This window comes from Microtus oregoni, unplaced genomic scaffold, assembly GCF_018167655.1.
Source record: "Microtus oregoni isolate MIOR12 unplaced genomic scaffold, Mior012 000035F_ref0000213, whole genome shotgun sequence".
Classification (NCBI taxonomy): Eukaryota; Metazoa; Chordata; class Mammalia; order Rodentia; family Cricetidae; genus Microtus; species Microtus oregoni.
Window position 1 is genome coordinate 20,246,614 of NW_024543094.1, and position 14,085 is coordinate 20,260,698.

Below are 14,085 nucleotides of genomic sequence, written 5' to 3' on the forward strand. Positions count from 1 at the left end.
ACAGCCGGAGTCTCTGCGGATGGCCCAGAAGTGTGCAAGAAACAACGCTTATCGTTAGTTCTTTCTTTTTCCTTTCTTCAACCCCCTTTGCTTTCTGGTGGTGAAGACAAGGCAACGTTGAGATTATAATAAACGAAAGAAAGAACAGGGCGGCAGCGCGCTTGTTTCCTTCCCAGTGCATGCTTTGCACAGGTGTGGAGGCTCAGGGACGCTGAGGGTTTGGAAGATGTGACAGACATCTTCCACTCGGGGCTCATGTGTATGTGAGAGTTTTGTCGTTACTTTGAACATCTGCAGACCAAGAAAAACATCTGGGGACTCAGAGATTATTTTCCTCCATGGGATTCTGGATTTTGGACATGTCCCATGGACTAACCCTAACAGTAATACCTTCATGAATAATTTATCCTTCATTTCTGATGCTAACCGCTCAATTATATGAGTGTTTACTTCTTAGTGAATCTAATTTTCCTAGGCTTCAAGGAAATTCCTGTGAACTCCTCATTTAGTTGTAAAGGCATAAAATGTAAAACAAGTTGAGATTTCTTTCCTTAGCCTGTGATTTCAGGCAAACACAATCTACTCAAGCGGAGAGAAAAAACAACCGATTACCCCCCACAATGTCAGCCTTTAACTTGGGGATCTCAGCTCTGAAAATTTGACACAGGATCATGACCATGACCTCCGTGCTCTTCTGAGTTCACTCAAAATGTGATACTGAGATTAAATTTATATTTAACAAACGAGCACCAACATGAAGTTTCCCTTCTTACTTTACAGCTGAACAGTTCCCATAGGATTTGAATGGTGTCAACTTGCAAATAAACAAACAAACAAACAAATAAATAAATAAATGTGTTTTTACACTTTGACATGTAAATCACACACCCAAAAGCTCACATGGACTTCCCTCGCACAAAACAAAGCTTTCTGGAAATGTGCATAACTTTTCTGTGTGAGCATTTCCCTCCAAACACTCAGAAAAATCCAGAAAGCTTCTGTTCCCACGGAGAGCTGTCGCTGGCCTGACAGCGTCTGGCTGCTTCCCCTTTACCCATGGCTCTCCAGGTCATTTTCAAGTCATGGAAAACTCCACACACACCCTCCTTCTTTTAGAACAGGCGGATATATGAGAATCATATTAATTTCAATTAATTGAGATGAGAAGTGTTCTTCAAGTTTAATATCCCCCCATCCCCCCACCCCCGCCCCATGGAAACTGTACTCAGAGAACTGACATGTTTAAGGGTGACAGAAGTGGTTGGGTTATGGAGGCTGCATCCTAAATGCGAGCCATTACTAACACAAATGCCTGTGTTTCTGTTTTCACGTCTTGCCTCAAAAGGCCCAGCAAATCTCTCTCCAGAGGACAGTGACAACTGGTTTCTTTTCAACGGCAATTCAGAAATTGAAGGAGTTAGGTATGATAGTGCCTGTTTGTAATACTAGCCCTCAGGAGGCAGAGGCAGGAGAATCCTGAATTCCAGGCTAGCCTGGGCTACAGAGTGAGACCATATAATCATCCCCCCCCGGCCCTCCCCCAAATATCCATTTGTGTGAAAACAGACACCAAATGATCGGGAGGTCTAATAATGGCTTAGAATAAGTAAACTTGCTGAGTTAGAAGTGAATCGTTTGTGTGAAAGAAAAGCTGTATGGCTCAAGCAATCTACAGTCTTTGATTTGCAGTTGTGGTTTGAATGAGCAATGTCTCCTATAGGCTCACGTTGTATGATTGGTTTTCAGTTGGTGGCCCTGTTTGGGGGAGGCACAGCTTTGTTGGAAGAAATTCATCACTGTGGGGAGGGCTTTAAGGGTTTCTAGCCTTGATGGATCCATTTCCTGGTCTCTTTCTCTGCTTCCCGCCTGTGGATGAAGTGGGAGCAGCAGCTTCCTGATCCTGTCACCATGTCACACCTTCCTGCCATGACAGACTCTACCTCTCTGGAACCATAAACCAAAAACAAACTACTGTTTCTTTTTTTTTGGTTTTTCGAGACAGGGTTTCTCCGTAGCTTTTGGTTCCTGTCCTGGAACTAGCTCTTGTAGACCAGGCTGGCCTCGAACTCACAGAGATCCACCTGCCTCTGCCTCCCGAGTGCTGGGATTAAAGGCGTGCGCCACCACCGCCCGGCTAAACTACTGTTTCTTAAACTGGTTTTGGTCATGGCATTTTACCATAGCAATGACGAGGAAGCAATGTGCTAGTGTTGTTTTAGAGCTCCCAGCACTCCAGCCTGCAGACTGGACAAGAGGATAACACTCTCATCTTTGCAAAGATAGCCGTCCATATAACTGCACACATCATGCTTTAAGGATGTGTATAAGAAAATGAGATCTTTCTTGCTTTTTCTAGTAATTTCTAAAATTCTTGCTCAAGCCCATGACTTACATTCTCTGGCTTGACTAGAAAGACTTTAAAACCTAGAATTTTTAGAGATTAGTAAGTCCATTTTAGTTTATATTAACTATAATACTCTTTCAAAGGGGGCAGACCAAATTTCAAAAGTGGAAAGAAAAAAAAAATCAAGAGAACACTGTTTTTGTTTTTCACTAAAGTTTCTTTCTCTCTAGACTAGTGACCGTACAGTTCTCTAAATCATGGTTTATAGAAGATAAAATATTAAAAGGTCATTATGCTCTTTGCTTTTAATTGCTCTCCCAGGGACCCAAGAACATGTGGCTTCTGGAGTTAATGGGAATGTTTCAGCATAAATAAATACCGTAGCTGCTCATTTGAAAGTCGGCCACTTCTCTTAATGAGGGCGGCTGCTTGTCTCTACCGACTGAGCAATGCATGACTCTAGTTCTAAAAGCAGACTTTCCTTTTTGAAAAGAAATACAAGTAGAACCCTACAGATGCTATCTCAGGGATACAGCAAGATTTCTTCCCAATCACTAACCCCCGCCCCTGTAAGCTCAGACTCTCTCAGGCAGACCAGCATTTAATTGTGTACACACGTTATTAAGGCTTGACTTTGAAATGTCCCCTACAGGCTCTTGTTTTGAATGCTGGGTCCCTAGTTGGCGGGGGTGTGTGCTATTTTGGACGTCTGGAAACTTTGGGAAGTGGGGTCTGGCTGAAGGAAGTAGGTTGTCTACTAGGGGAGGGTTCTAGGAGGTAAGTTATTCAGGCTACTTCCTGTCTTATGTTCTGCTTCCTTTAAGTCATGTGTGGACACTTTTTCCCACTACACGCATCCACTACCATGATGTTTTGTACCAGTACACGAGGCCAAACAACTTGGATGGGACCCTCTCAAGGTGTGAACCCAAATGAGTCCTTCCCCTGTTCAGTTCTTTCTTCCAGGTATTTGGGGTCCAGTAGTACAAGAACCAGTGTCATATAAGCTAACTCCAGAGAGTCAATCAAAATCTCCCTTCTTTTCCTCGCTGGACTGTGTCTTTCTGGACTGCTGAACCTGTTAGTGCTTCCTGCATTTCTCTACCTCTGCAGTGTGGTAAATGAGAGTCCACCCGACAGACACAGTGAGGCCCACGGACCTTTAGATGGGGTTTCTTTATTGTGAGTCTCTTTCAGTTGACTTACGGGTCCTAAGTGTTGCAGAAACCTGCTTTAGTGACTAACATCAGCGCCTCTACTTCTGTAACAGAGGGTTTCCAGGTCCCAGCAGACAGCCCAGGGCAGCAGTGCCAGTGGTTCCATTTTAATAAAGCTTGTTACCAAAAAAATTCTATGGAACAGATGTTTTCACTTGTCCCAGATCACTCTTCACCCGCCCCCAAATAAAACCACTTTACTCTAATCAGATGACAAACAAAACACCCTGCAGCTAGTGAGGAAGCCACTCAAACAATTGTCTAACTGGGTGGATCTCAGTACATTTCATTCCATACGGTTCTAACGGCCATTCTGAAGCGATGGCGCCCAGCTTCAGGTTTTCAGTTTCACTATCAAGTACATTTTATTCACTTATCTATCATGAAAAAGAAAAGAAAAACTAGAACAGAATTGAAATTAGAGAAGAAAAGGAAGTTTTAACCTTGAAGCCTCTTTGGTGAGTCATGGGCCCTTTCTCCCTGTGTTGTACTGACGAGTCTACATGTCAGAGGGGGTGTGGTTTTTGACGTTAATGATTAATTCAACTTCGAAAGTGTTTCTGATTATTATCATAATTTTTGTTCTGAGACCGAGTACTACACTCCGGAGCCCAGGCTGGCCTGGAGCACTGTGTATAGTCCAGGCAGGCTCCAGTGTAGTCCCTTATCTCCAGCCTTCCCCGATGCTAGGGTTACACACGTGGCTTCCATGAGCAGTGCAGCAATAATTATTTAAATGTTTCTATCACAATTCCAGAAAGTTCCAAAGAGCTAATCAAATGTTGTGGTGATTCTCAAGATTAGTATGAAGAGATGAGTCAGTGGGGGGAGTTAAATAATTTTTCCTAATGAAAAAATGTTTTCAAACAAAACTAAAAATGAATTATTGTCTCTAATAGCTTCTTTAGTGAAGTACTGTGATATCTTCTGTTAAGTCAAATCAGACCCTCACTTGAAAGTTTAGATTTCCAGTAGGTTGATTCAATGGGTGTTTTTTTTTTCTTTTTTCAATGATTTAGCAAGAAATGGATATTACTTTTCTACAGTAGTTCAAGGATTCTTTTAAAAAGGCATTAAATGAGGGCTGGAGAGATGGCTCAGTGGTTAAGAGGACTACCTGCTTGTCTAAAGGTCCTGAGTTCAATTCCCAGCAACCATATGGTGGTTTACAACCATCTGTAATGAGATCTAGTGCCCTCTTCTGGCCTGCAGGCATGCATATAGGCAGAGTACGGTTTACACAATAAATAAATAAATCTTTAAAAAAAAAGGTATTAAATGAAAACATTTAAAACATTGGAGCTTAGGCGGTGACTCAGTAGTTAAACCACTTGCTGTCCTGAGTTCAGATCCCCACCACCCACGCAAAGAGTCAGGCATGGTGGTCTGTGTCTGGGCAGGGGTTCAGGGGCCAGTCCCTCTAGCTAATCAGGGAGAGACTGTCTCAAAAGCTAAGGAGCAGAATATGAAGGTAACACTTGACATAGACCCCTGGCGTGTATATGCACATGTACACATGTGCCTTCACACATATATACATATACTCCAGATACTAGGCAGTTTGATGCTCACCTTATGAGACCTGGATAGAGGTGGGCAGTCCTTGGGCTTCCCACAGGTCAGGGAACCCTGATTGCTCTTCGAGCAGATGAGGGAGGGGGACTTGATCGGGGGAGGGGGAGGGAAATGGGAAGCAGTTGCGGGGACGAGGCAGAAATCCTTAATAAATAAATAAATTAAAAAATAAAAAAAAAAGGGCTGAGCAGCCAAGAAGCTGGGACATCGGAATGGATAAAGCTTGTCTATATATATAGCAGGCTATAGCTGCTAGTTGACCAATGTTGATCCGTGAGGATTATGCGAGGACTTCCTGGTTTTACTTTGTATTGGGCTTGCTCCCCCTGACATTAGCCCCTATAGCTGCCTTGATTGATAGCTCGGAGGCTATTCAGTTGTTTCAGACAGAAATGCCAACTCCGCGCACTTCCTGACTAGTGACACATTCGATTTGTCTTTAAACGCGAACGCATATCAGGAAACGAAACAAGATTATTTGTGCTGTGCTGCGGAAAATCATACAAGTGAGAAAACATTATTTTTAGATAAGACTGTTTCCTAAGTCTTTAATGAGAACATACAAATCCGTCTGCCCTGTGTCAGAATATCAACACGCATGGTTCATATTCCTCACTATCACGGGCACTGTTCACTTGACTGTCTATAGCTCAGCCATTGGCTTTCAGCATTGCTAACCCAATATCTCATTATCACGTTAAAAATGCTGATTGTGAGCTGGGTGGTGGTGGTGCACACTTTTAATCCCTGAACTCGGGAGGCAGAGGCAGGTAGATCTTGGTGAGTTCGAGGCCAGCCTGGTCTAAAAGTGCTAGTTCCAGGACAGGCTCCAAACCCTGTCTCGAAAACAAAACAAAACAAATAAACAAAACAAAACAAAACAAAACAAAAATGCTGGTTGTGTAGGATGCACCTTTTGTCCCAGAATTGGGAGGCAGAGGCAAGCCCATCTCTGTGAGTTCAAGGCCAGCTTGGTGTACACAGTGAGTTTCAGGATAGCCAGGGCTATGTAGAGAGGCCCCGTCTCAAAAACCTACAAGAAGAGGTTGTGAGCATTTCTTTTGTCTAGAAGGAGAAATAGGTAAGAAAATCCTTCAGGAATGTGCTAAGCAAGAAGAGAGGCTCAAAGCAGAATCAGAGAGCCCGTGAGTGGCACAGCGGAGCGGCTCTTGTTCAGGGCTGTCTCCGTATCAGCCTCTTCCTAGGAACGCTGTGCCAGCACTGCCAGCCTCTCTCAGTTGCCAAGGTAACCTGTTTCCTCTTGTGCTTCAGCGAGGATGCTCTTACGACGGTCAGACCACACTTGATGAACTGCTATTGTAGAGATGCACCGCTAGATAGGCTTTTAGAGAGGGACCCGTTCCCTATCCTCAGGTGTTGGAAGACTTACTGTGTCTTTTTAAAGGTTTATTTTAATAAGCACAGGTGTTTTGCCTGCATGTTTGCACACCACGTTAATGCAGTGCCCCTGGAGGCCAGGAGAGGGCGTCTAATCCCCTGCGACTGGGGCTATAAATGGTTGTGCGTTGCTACGTGGATGGTGAGAATCTAGGTCCTCTGGAAGAGAGACCGGTATTATTAACCACTGAGGCATTTCTCCAGCCCCAGAATTACTTTGACTTTTGAGTGATGTCATTAATTTAAAGGGCTATTTGACCATCTAGACTCAATCGTATCTTAGAATTAAGCCTTGGAATCCGTGTTACACATTTTATAAAAGCTTTCTCTAAAGATCTGTATTTCTAAGTTTATTTTTATTGATGTTGTTGAGGAAAATATATTTATGACAGGTAATGTTTACAAATTAAAATTACTCAGTTCCCACAGAACTAAGGCAAAAGAACCATACATTAATGACTGGTAACAAAATCTAGTTTCTATAAAACAAAAATATGCAAATGGCAAACCTAAGATGCCTTGTTGTTCAGCTACCAAACTAATAAGGTCAACTCCTGGTTTGGAGAATCTTCTCAGAAGTGACCCTTAAGAGGCACACATAAGAAATGATGCATCAAAAATGGACAGAGGTGGCGCACGCCTTTAATCCCAGCACTTGGGAAGCAGAGGCAGGCGGATCTCTGGGAGTTCAAGGCCAACCTGGCAGTTCCAGGATGCCAGGGCTACACAGAGAAACTGTCTTGAAAAACCAAAATAGATAGATAGATAGATAGATAGATAGATAGGGGAAGAAAGAAATGGTATGCCTTAGTCCCAAATTCAAGCATATACTACTTTCTTAGGACTATTTTTCTTAATATTTTATTATTTATTTCTTTTTTATGTGTGTCGTTAACTGATGTGTTCCTATGGGTGGAAATACATGTACCTGCAGGTATATGGAAACCAGAGGTTGGCATCCGGGGGCTTCCCTGATAGCTCTATGAGACAGTCTCTGAGCCTGTAGCTCAGTTCTGCCTGGCTGGCTGGTCACTGAGCACTGGGGAGTCCTGTTGCCTTTGTCCCCACACCGACGCACAGTGCTGGGGCTACGCACATACAATGCTGCTTTCAGCTTGTCTGCTGAACTACGGTCCTTGTGTTTACACAGTGACCCTGAGAATTCTGCAGAGTTATCGATCTTGAGCCGGCTTTAGAAAACGGTGTGTTATCAGGGACTTGCATGCCACAGCTCACCTCTGCATCCGGCGGGGTAAATTTTATGGGATGGGGAAAACTGACCTCGCATGAACTGTCTGACCTTCCCTTCTCCTCTAGACAGCTGCAGCGACAAACAAGCCACTAGACAGCTCTGACCAATGGAACAGCCTTTGCATATCTGCTTTCCAGCTAACACACTGGCACGTTGGAACTGACAAAGGGGCCATGAAGGACTGCCAGGCCAAGCCTGCTTTTCTTCCTCCTTGGTAGTTAGCCTGTGTGGCTGCCTTCCCAGGATCTGTGGGACAGAAGAGGTTGTTTCCAGTACACACACACACAGACACACACACACACACACACACACACACACACTCCGGTTAGGGTGCTCTAATAAAGAAAAGAAATACTATTTGTGGGTTCTGAGCTAACCAATGGAAAAGTGTCTTCAGAGTAAGTACAGCAGACACTGGACTCCACTGGCTTGGTGGCCTTTCAGCCCGTTTTCACAGAACTGCAGAAATCTCTTAAGATTTCTGACTTACACTTGCTGAAACCCTTAATTCTTATCTCAAACTCAGATCCTAAGAAAGGAGCAAAGAACAGATTACAAGCTATAGTGTCTACAAACTGAACAAGCGTCATTCAACAAATGAATCACATTCAACAACACACAAATGAGGACTGGCCACATGCCAAGTTCAAGGTCTCCAGCTAGGTCCTCTCACACCTGTTACACAGTGAAAAATCCGACTCTCTACTTCCTGCCAAAGACTTGGAAACCTAAATAAAGGAAACATGGTGCTGTCTTTACAGAAAGCAGTCAAACTGAGATAAAGAGGCTACGATTTAGACCAACAAGGAGTCAGATGACTCCAGCTCATGGCTCAAATTATACAGCGCTCTCGCTTTTGTATGGCCCGTGGATGGAGAGCAGTTAACATTTTTAAATAAAGAAGGCGAGGAAGAGGAGAGGGAAGGAGGAACAAAAGAAAAGGAAGGAAAGGAAGAACATTTCCTAATACACGAGGATTTATGTAATATTCAAACCTCGTTTTCCTCAATCAACTTTTACTGAAACACAGCCATGTTTCTTAGTTTTCCTACCACATGAGGCTCCCTTGACATTTGGAAAAGGCGCAGTCCCTGCAGTGGAGACCGTGTGACCTGGGGGAGCCAGATACGTGACCTTTACAGAAAAAGTGTGCCAACTATCATTTCAGATTTTAAAGTATTTCTTTCTGTTCAGCTGAGATAGTTGACTGAGAACACACACCTCAGGTTTGGTTAGGGTACATTCATAGATTTAAAAACCTTTAAACATAGTAAGATGCATGCACTCCACTGGGAAGAAATATGGTGTGTTTGTGCGTGAGTAGGAACACCCTCCTGCACAGAAGAGTGTAGGGAGCAGAAGCTGACTGGGTGCCTTCTTTATCCACTGCCCTTACTTCTTTTCAAGACAGGGTCTCTCACTGAACCTGGAGCTCACCAGGCTGGCTGACAGGCAAGTCCTAGGGATCCTCTTGTCTCCGCCCCTTTCTGCCCCAGCTCTGGCGGTACGGACACGCAGTTGGTACTGTGCTTTTTAAAAGGATGCTGGGACTTTGAACTCAAGTCCCATGCTTGCACAGTAAATGCTTTTATCGCCTGCACCATTTCCCCAGATCGGATGTCTATTTCTTGTGGATGTTAACTTTCTACCTTTATCCTGTTAGGTCAGAACACTGTGCCTTTTTCTTTTCTTCTTTCCTTTTCCACTGGCTGGGGGTGGGGGGGGGGGTGGGGGCTGTAACTGTCCTCATGCGTGTCAGACATATAAGCGTCACATCTTGGATCCACACAACTTGATGATTTGTCTTTTTGGCCATATAGGCATTTCTTTTACAGACAAACCTTGATCCTGGAGAATGGGCTATCCTGAGCTTTTCCCAATAGACGTTGATCAAACAAAATCCTGGAAAATGTCTGTCTGTGAATAGTTAGTTCTGCCGAGGGCTAGCTACAATCCCCTGTGCTGTGAGGGCTCCATGTAGATCACGAGAGACCAGGGACAATGTCAGCCGTTCTGCCTGCGTACGCCTTAATGAAGGAATGGGGGGATTCACGCTAACAGCTCCACAGGACTGCTCGAGCTGTCCTCAGTGGGTAAGCCTGTTTCCCCCCTCAACACAGATAGTATCTTTCCATGGAAGGCAGACAGGGGTGGTGTTTGTATGCTATAGTTCGCGCAAACACATCTCCCCATATGATTTTAATTTCTCCCTTGAAAGTCACAGACTAAAGTGAGAGGAAAAAAGATGTGAGTCTATATTAGAACTGTCTGGTTATAAGCACCCAAGTTCACCCCCAAGGAGTGATTTCCGGCTCCCCAGAGACACACGAGAACAATGGCTGTGGTGAGACACTGGGTTCTAAGTTCAGCTTTTCAGTAACTCAAAGGAGGTTCATTTGGTAAGAATACTGCCCTCACTACCACTGTGTGTCCCCTGCCAGGCTGCCTGTTGACAGGACAGCAGTCGGATCTCACCAATTAATACACCATCCTCGTACCAGGTACATTCAAGGTAGTTTCTTTAAATAAAAAGGCAACAAATATATTTTTAAGCCAATAAGAGAACAACCCCTGGGGACTCACCTAGAGAAATCGCCTTTTGCTTCCTGTGGAAGAAAAAAAAAAGAGTGAAACACAGATTGATCATTAAGAGTGAAAACTTATGTCCTATGATCACAGCTACTTCCCTGCTGAGTAAGAACAGCTTCCTACTGTGGCCACCCTGCTCCCTCTGGAATTCAATGACAGGGAAGCTAAGCCAGTAGTGGGAGAACATTCCCATAACTGTAATTCCAGCACTTGGGATGCTTAGGCAGGAGGATCCTGAGTTTGAAGTTAGCCCTGGTTGCATAGTGAGACCCTGTCTGATGGGCCAGAGTCAGGGAGAATATGTACATGCGTCACGTGACTAAGAGACACAATGCAAACTCTACAAAGTTATTTGTAAGTTTATATTTCATGGCCCTGCTCTAACTAAATTAGGATTAAGACTTCTAAACTGAGCATATATCTGAATAAAATTTTTTCTTTCTCTCTCCTTCCCTCTTTCCCTTTCCTTCCCTCTATCCCTTTCTCCCCCTCTCCCTTTCTCTCCTTTCCTCATACATACACATTTACCTCTCTCCCCCTTTCTTTCCCTCCTCCCTCACCCTCTTTTGCCACTCCCTCTCTTCAGTTCCCCCTCCCTCTTTTAAAACATCCCCTGTCTCTTTCCTCCCCTTCTGCTCCAGGCCCTTTCATCCTCCCTTCCTTTTCCTTGAGACAGCTGCAGTCTGCCCTCCTGGCCCAACCTCCAAACCAGCTGGGCTTACAAGTGCACGCCACTGTGCTGGGCTAGGACAGTCTACTTCTCCTGTCTCCTTTGAATGTGAGCTCTTTCCTAACAGCACAAAAGGACTGCAAGTCAGAGGCCATGTGAACAATTGGTTTTTCTCAGGGCAAAAGAGGGTACCAAACTTAAAGTGGGGACTGGAGAATCAAATGATTGCAGATTAAACACGTAACTGTCCCCAAGGTCGCATGATATAGTCTTAAAATTCTGAAATAGTGCAAACATCTAATTATGGTCATGGCATCAGCCTTCCTAATACCTCCGTCACCTGTGCCTAGAAAATGTCAGAAAGCCAAGCAGGGGATGTGGCTGCTGTGTGGGCCCAGCAGCTGCACTGCCTTTGGGTGTACGTGAAGCAACTCACCTGTAAAATATAGGAAGCCAATTCAAACACCACTTCACTATCAACATCAATTAGCTCCTGAAAGGGAAAAAAACCAAGGTGAGTCTTTTGTTTTATCTACTTAGGTTTGAACAATTAATTAATTAAAATCTTTAAAAAATACAGATCTTTTAGTACAGTCCAGGCTGGCCTCAAACTCACAACCTTGCTGTGTCTACCTCCCAAGTGCACAGGTTCTAGACACGTGTCACTGAACTCTATAATTTGACACTAAACAGCTTCCGTACAGCAGCTCCCATGGAAGGGGACCTGGTCTTTCTTGGGAGTTCCCCAGAGTCTGAAAACTTTTAGAGTGTCTTTGGTGCTTTACACAGTTCCTCCAAGTGACTACATCCTCAACACGCCCCAAGATCTTTTCAAGGAAGCCTATGTGTCATCTTCAAATCTGGATGAGGTAGTCGGGATGGACCATGCCCAGCTTTGCAGACACCAGCTCATCTTTATCTTATTTTACTTCATGTACACATATGGGTGTTTTACCTGCATGTGTACCACATGCATGCAGAAGGTGTGTGTGTGTGTGTGTGTGTGTGTGTGTGTATGTAAGGGGAAAAGGGGGAGTAGGGAGAGAGGGAGGAAGGGAGAAGGGAAGGATAGTGGGAGAGTAGCCACTACTCCTAGCCACTGCACCATCTCCTGTCACAAACCTGCTCATCTTATTCGTCACAGGAATACAGTTGCTCAGTAGCCAAAATTACACTTTGAACTTCTCTCTGAGATAGGGTCTCATGTGTAGCCCTGTGTGGCCCAGAGCTCAGACCTGCCTCTTCCTCCTAAGCGCTGTGACTCAAGGGTTCACAACCATGTCCAGCCCCATTACAGTTTCTTTTCAGTTTCTGCCTTAGCACTGGAAGTGAGGCTTCACTGAAAGAAACATTACAAAGGGATCATAACTCGGCTGGGAGTCAAACAAGGCAAGACTAAAAGTGCAGCTCTTCAGGGGTACCCAGCATGCTCTCTCAGGTGCTCAGAGTGGCTAGTGGCTGTCACGTTAATATAGATCTGTAACTTTTTTAAAAACAGATTTATTTATTATGCATACAATGTTCTGTCTGCTTGTACGCCTACAGGTCAGGAGAGGGTGCCAGATCTTACTACAGATGGTTGTTAACCACCATGTGGTTGCTGGGAACTGAACTTGGGACCCCTGGAAGAACAAGCGATGCTCTTAACCACTGAGCCATCTCTCCAGCCTGACCTATAACGTTTCTATCTTAATGAAGGTTCTATCAATCATTGCTAGTCCAGTGTTTAATTTAAATATTCTTCTGTTCTTTGAGGTCTTCATCAAATGGTTGCAATCTAGAAGCGTGGCCTTAAAAAAATAAAAAACTTCTTTGTTTTTGAAAAACAAAATCCAATGTATGTTTTTTAACAAAACACAGACATAATTAGACTCTACGTAGGAGCATTCCCATCAATGCCAGCTGTGTTCACTTCAGTGGTCCAAGATGACATCATCTAGTGATGTCACAGTCACTGTAGTTTGTATAAATGTACTTGATGCCCGCACAACAATAAAACTACTTCCCACATCTATCAGAGTCCTCCCTGCCATGAAGCGACATGGGCCTGAGTTCCTATGTCTGTAGTAACAGCTTCACCAAGGCACTATTTCAAACATGTGCACAAGTCTGTGCATTTATCATATCAACTTGACGGCTTTGGAGGCAGGCCCACCCACTGAAACACCATCACCACAATACATCTGCCCATTATTCCCCAAAATATCTATTTTTATGATAAACACTTGACATGACCCTTCCTCTTAATGTATTTATAAGTGAAGGATGCCATATTATATGTAACCTGTTAGAGACAAACTTGGATCCATTAGCATGCAACAAGAGGTTAACTGGTGTTGTTTTTCTATAGAGGAGAAATTCCTATCTTCATCTTTCCTCTCTCATCACTTCTTTCTCCTTTTCTTATTTCAAATAGGGTCTCACTTGATAGCTCTGGCTCACTTTAAACTGATGGGCATCCTCCTGCCTCAGCCTTTCAAGTGCTGTGATTAAGGCATGAGCCACCATGCCTAGCATATCTTCATTTTTCATTCCATATCGTCACTAGATCTGAGAGTGAGGGTCCAGACAAGAGGAAAAGCTAGGAGAGACCTAGAAACCAGTTAGCTCGGCACCATGCTTTTGACTGAGGACGGGAATCCAAAAATATGACGCGGCTTGCCTCAAGTCACGAGGACCATACTGGCTGTCTGTCATTGTACTGGGAACCACAACTTCTCTAATATATGACCTCACTTAGGACACGCCCCCTCCTAAGTTAAGAAGGTCTTAGTTCCAGCCAGCACACTCTTGGAACAATATTTATGACTGAAGTTAGCACGAAAAAGTGATTTAAATTAAGAGCTATTTGAACTACCAGCCAAACTCTGAAATATATGGATTTTTTAAAAAAATTAGTTGGGGGGCATCCAAAATTACCCACCGTAATTCATGACAATATATTTGAGCAGTATTGAACCTTTTGAAGAAGGGATTTACTCATGGTCTCTCAGGCCAAGGAATTCCAAAAATAGATCAAGGTAGTTGCTACTGAGCCTTC

The 14,085-nt window shown here is 44.0% G+C and overlaps 1 protein-coding gene across 4 annotated transcripts in view; it reads right to left on the reverse strand.

Annotated features, from left to right (window-relative positions):
• Positions 1-14,085, reverse strand: part of Frmd4a (FERM domain containing 4A) — a 582,923-nt gene that overhangs the window by 87,538 nt on the left and 481,300 nt on the right. For all 4 annotated transcript variants that reach the window (XM_041630653.1, XM_041630654.1, XM_041630652.1 and 1 more), the window contains 2 exons: positions 11,482-11,538; positions 10,370-10,392 (listed from right to left, as the gene is read on the reverse strand). In XM_041630653.1, the coding sequence (XP_041486587.1) occupies positions 10,370-10,392; positions 11,482-11,538 (80 nt within the window). The remainder of the gene's footprint in view (positions 1-10,369; positions 10,393-11,481; positions 11,539-14,085) is intronic.